At 46.8% G+C, this 4,077-nt stretch overlaps 1 protein-coding gene across 1 annotated transcript; it reads right to left on the reverse strand.

Moving 5' to 3' along the window:
• Positions 1-147: 147 nt before the first annotated feature.
• LOC104082868 (calcium-binding tyrosine phosphorylation-regulated protein-like) lies at positions 148-3,877 on the reverse strand (the record flags this gene model as incomplete). Its single annotated transcript, XM_009586136.1, has 3 exons — positions 3,730-3,877; positions 3,589-3,642; positions 148-408 (listed from the first exon to the last, which is right to left on the reverse strand). Coding segments are annotated over exons 1-3 (463 nt in total), but the record flags the coding sequence as incomplete, so codon positions are not given.
• Between the last annotated feature and the right edge of the window lie 200 nt (positions 3,878-4,077).

Here is a 4,077-nt window from a genome sequence, read left to right on the forward strand (position 1 = left end):
CAGAAGCCTCAGCTGCTGGGACAGCAGAAGCATCTTCAGCAGCACATTCCACTGGTGTAAATTCATTCTCTGAGGTCTGAGAGTCTTCATAAAGAGTCTGCACACTGGCTGCCACATCCCTCACAGAATAAAGAGAATCACTGTTACCCAGCACATGGGCAGCAAGCTCTGCAGCCTCAGCAGGGACGTACACCAGGTCAGGTCCCTCAGGGGATGAAGCTCCATCAGATCCAGGGAGGGATTTGCTTTCTGCAATGGATCTGGCAATTGATGGGTATTGAGTTATTTTGGACCTATATTCAATATCGGGTTCTTCAAGGAGCCGGTCTTCCTCTGTGTCCGTACACTTGTCCATTAGCTTGGGCTCTCCAGAAAACAAAGTATCTGTGTACTCTGATGTCTCCTCTTCTGCAAGGTAAAAAGCACATAATGGCAATACATGAGCACCTCTTTCCATTTAAATAAAATTAAGAGTGATTTCAACATCAACTCAATTAGATGCTCTACAGCACATTTATGAGGCTTCCCGGGTTGCAGAGATGGAATAATTCAAGGAGGGGGGTTGCTGCTTGTCTATCAATAAGGGCAAAGAAAATTCAGAGCGCAGTGGTACCACTTCAAAATCTAGGAAGCTTTAACAGCATTCATGGTCCTGCGGTGATGACAGAGCTAAATCCTCTCTGAAAAAACATTATTCTGGCTACCATCCCAAGCCAACACAGACCCATTTATAATCCAAGGTCAGTCTCTGGGAATGCCACAGAAAAGAAAGGCTCCCTTGCAGCTACACAAACTAGCTAGCTACCTACTGGTGCACAAATGGTCCCAAAACCTGTGCTGGCACTGTGGGTGGGAGACTCCAAAGGAAACCTTGCTCGAGCTTGCTAAGGAATTCCTTTCTGATCATCCCCTTTCATAACACAGTTACGTGACCACATCGTAGGGGATGGACAACACAGAGAGGGACTAAGTTAGTCTATAAGGAAAAAGGTGCAGGAGGGACCTGTTTTGGAGCTTGGTGAACATGCAGGGGTCAGTTCACAATCACATAAGCAAACCACTGACAGGCATTGAGACAGAAAATTTCTCCATTATGCAGCCACTCTCCATCATATTTGAAAAGTCACTGCAGTCAGGCAAAGTCCCCAGTGACTGGAAAAAGGGAATATTGCACCCATTTTTAAAAAAGGTAGTAAGGAGGACTCTGGGAACTACCGACCTGTCAGCCTCACCTCCATGCCCAGTAAGAACATGGTACAGATCCTCCTGGAAGATACATCGAAACATTCAGGAGATAGGGAGGTGATTAAAGACAGAGGTAATAAGGAGGACTCTGGGAACTACCGACCTGTCAGCCTCACCTCCATGCCCAGTAAGAACATGGTACAGATCCTCCTGGAAGATACATCGAAACATTCAGGAGATAGGGAGGTGATTAAAGACAGCCAACATGGCTTCACCAAGGGCAAATCATGCCTGACTAATCTAGTGGCCTTCTGTGATGGACTGACAGCATCAGTAGACTCAGGAAGAGCTAAGGATGCCACCTACCTGGACTTCTCTAAGGCCTTGGGATACAATCCCACACAATATTCTGGCCACTAAATTGGAGAGAGATGGGTTGGATGGATAGATGGATGGATAAAGAATTAGCTGGACGGACATGTCCAAAGAGTTACAGTCAACAGCTCAATGTCCAAGTGGAAACCAGTAATGAGTGGTATCCCTCAAGGGTCCGTACTGGGGCCAATACTATTTAATATCTTCATCAATGACAGTGAGTTGAATTGAGTGCACCCTCAGCAAGCTTGCGGATGACACCAAGCTGGTGGTGCAGTTGATACGCTAGAGGGACAGAATGCCATCCAGTGGGACCTTGACAGGCTAGAGGAGCAGGCCCATGCGAACCTTATGAAGTTAACAAGGCTAAGGGCAAGGTTCTGCACCTGGGTCAGGGCAATCCCCAATATCGATACAGACTGGAGGAGGAACAAATTGAGAGCAGCCCTGTGGAGAAGGACTGGTGGTACTGGTGGATGAAAAGCTGGGCATGAGTTGACAATGTGCACTCGCAGCCCAGAAGGCCAACCGTGTCCTGGGCTGCATCAAAAGCCGCGTGGCCAGCAGGTGGAGGGAGGTGATTCTGCCTCTCTCCTCTGCTCTGGTGAGACCCCACCTGGAGTCCTGCGTCCAGCTCTGGAGTCCTCAGCTCAGGAAAGACATGGAGCGGGTCCAGAGGAGGGCCACGAAAATGATCAGCGGGATGGAACACCTCTCCTATGAGAGCAGGCTGTGAGAGTTGGGGCTGTTTAGCCTGCAGAAGAGAAGGCTTTGGGGACATTTATTGTGGCCTTTCAACACTTAAAGGGGGCTTATAAGAAAGATGGAGAGAGACTTTTTACCAAGGCCTGCATTGACAGGACAAGGGGCAACAGTTTTAAATGGAAAGAGGGTAGATTGATACCAGCTGTCAAGAATTTTTTTTACAATGAGGGTGGTGAGACACTGGAACAGGTTGCCCAGAGAAGTTGTGGATGCCCCATCCCTGGAAGTGTTCAAGGCCAGGTTGGATGGGGCTTTGAACAACCAGGTCTAGTGGAAGATGTCCCTGCCCACGGCAGGGAGGTTGGACTAGATGATCTTTAAGGCACCTTCCAACCCAAACCATTCTATGATTCTACGATTATGCCAGAATTGCTGTGTGACATCATTAATGTAACATTTGCAAATGCATTAAAATTTAGCTTTCGGTGATACTTAAGTCACACTGCAATATCCACCAGCCATTTTTACAAGAAGAAAACTGCTTCAAGTGCTGAAATCAGTGGTGGTTAGCTTTTTTAGAGGAGATCCTTAGCTAGGAATAAGATAGCAGCACTTTCTGTTCATAGCTGGGGCTTCTCTTCATTGCTGTAATTTCCTTAGTGTATAGCGCTCCATCTACAGACCAAGGCTTTCTCAAGTACTGGCTAGTTTCAGCGTTACTTGGAACCTAACTTAGGTGGCCTTTGTGAATAAAGGGGATATTTGAAGCTGCTGACACTTACGATAAATAGACAATGGAGACTCAAACCAGTGGGGCAGATACAAACGGGCTGTGGGCTAGACAAAGCACCCACATCAATGCTCCCACACAACCTTCATCTGGCACCACGGATTCCAGCCCTTACAGCCAAAACCAGGGAGCAGATGAAAGCTCCCAGCACTTCCCAAAGGAATCAGCATCCCACAGAATTAAATCATCTTTTTATAAACAAAGAGATAGAATATTTCTTTGCAAAAAATAGTGTAAAGTCGCTATCTGCTTAGGGGGTGATAAATCACACTGTAGTATCTTAAAATTACAAGGACCAAAAGCATCCAGGCTCTCGCCTATACTCAAGGAGAAAGTACAGCATCCCAGGAGACTCATTCTTCCCACATTAAACAGAAGCAAGCGTTTTCTGAAGGTGCCTGCCTCTTCAATAGCACAGAGCTTATGTGACTAGAGACGGACGGGATGCCACCCATGATAAGTGAAAACCACTTGCATCCATTCGGGTTGGAACATTGTCTCAAAATATCTTAAAAGAACAACAACTATCTTACCGCTAACGAACTTAAACTGTTCAACCAGTTCTGTTATATCCAGATTTGGATTCCCTGAAAACAGAAGCAGAAATTAAGCTGGAGTAGGATAGTACTCTCAAATAGCTCAGCTCTTCAGATAAAACACTGGTAGGAACAAACCTTTTCGAAAGGCGACGAGCTCTTGAAAATAGAGAGCGACAAACTCAATGATGTCATCCGGGTTGTTTTCTATGACAGCCCGACTCACCCCCTCAAGCAGGGTCTTGAGGCCGTGTGGAACAACCAGACTGGTCTTTGAAGACTGCATCTTCGCCTACTCAAGTCGGCTTACGGTTTCTTATCTGTACAAACAGAACCCCTCAGCTGAGCGTCTACCCCGCCCCAGTGTGAAGCATCTAACACCGACGGCATGATCGCAGCTGCTCAGCCCTTGCAATGCCATCAATAACCCTCCTCCTCCACCCCTTCCAAACACTCCTCTAACTTAAAGGGGGCATTTACCATTTG

This window comes from Fulmarus glacialis, unplaced genomic scaffold (assembly GCF_000690835.1).
Source record: "Fulmarus glacialis isolate BGI_N327 unplaced genomic scaffold, ASM69083v1 scaffold3241, whole genome shotgun sequence".
NCBI classification, from domain to species: domain Eukaryota; kingdom Metazoa; phylum Chordata; class Aves; order Procellariiformes; family Procellariidae; genus Fulmarus; species Fulmarus glacialis.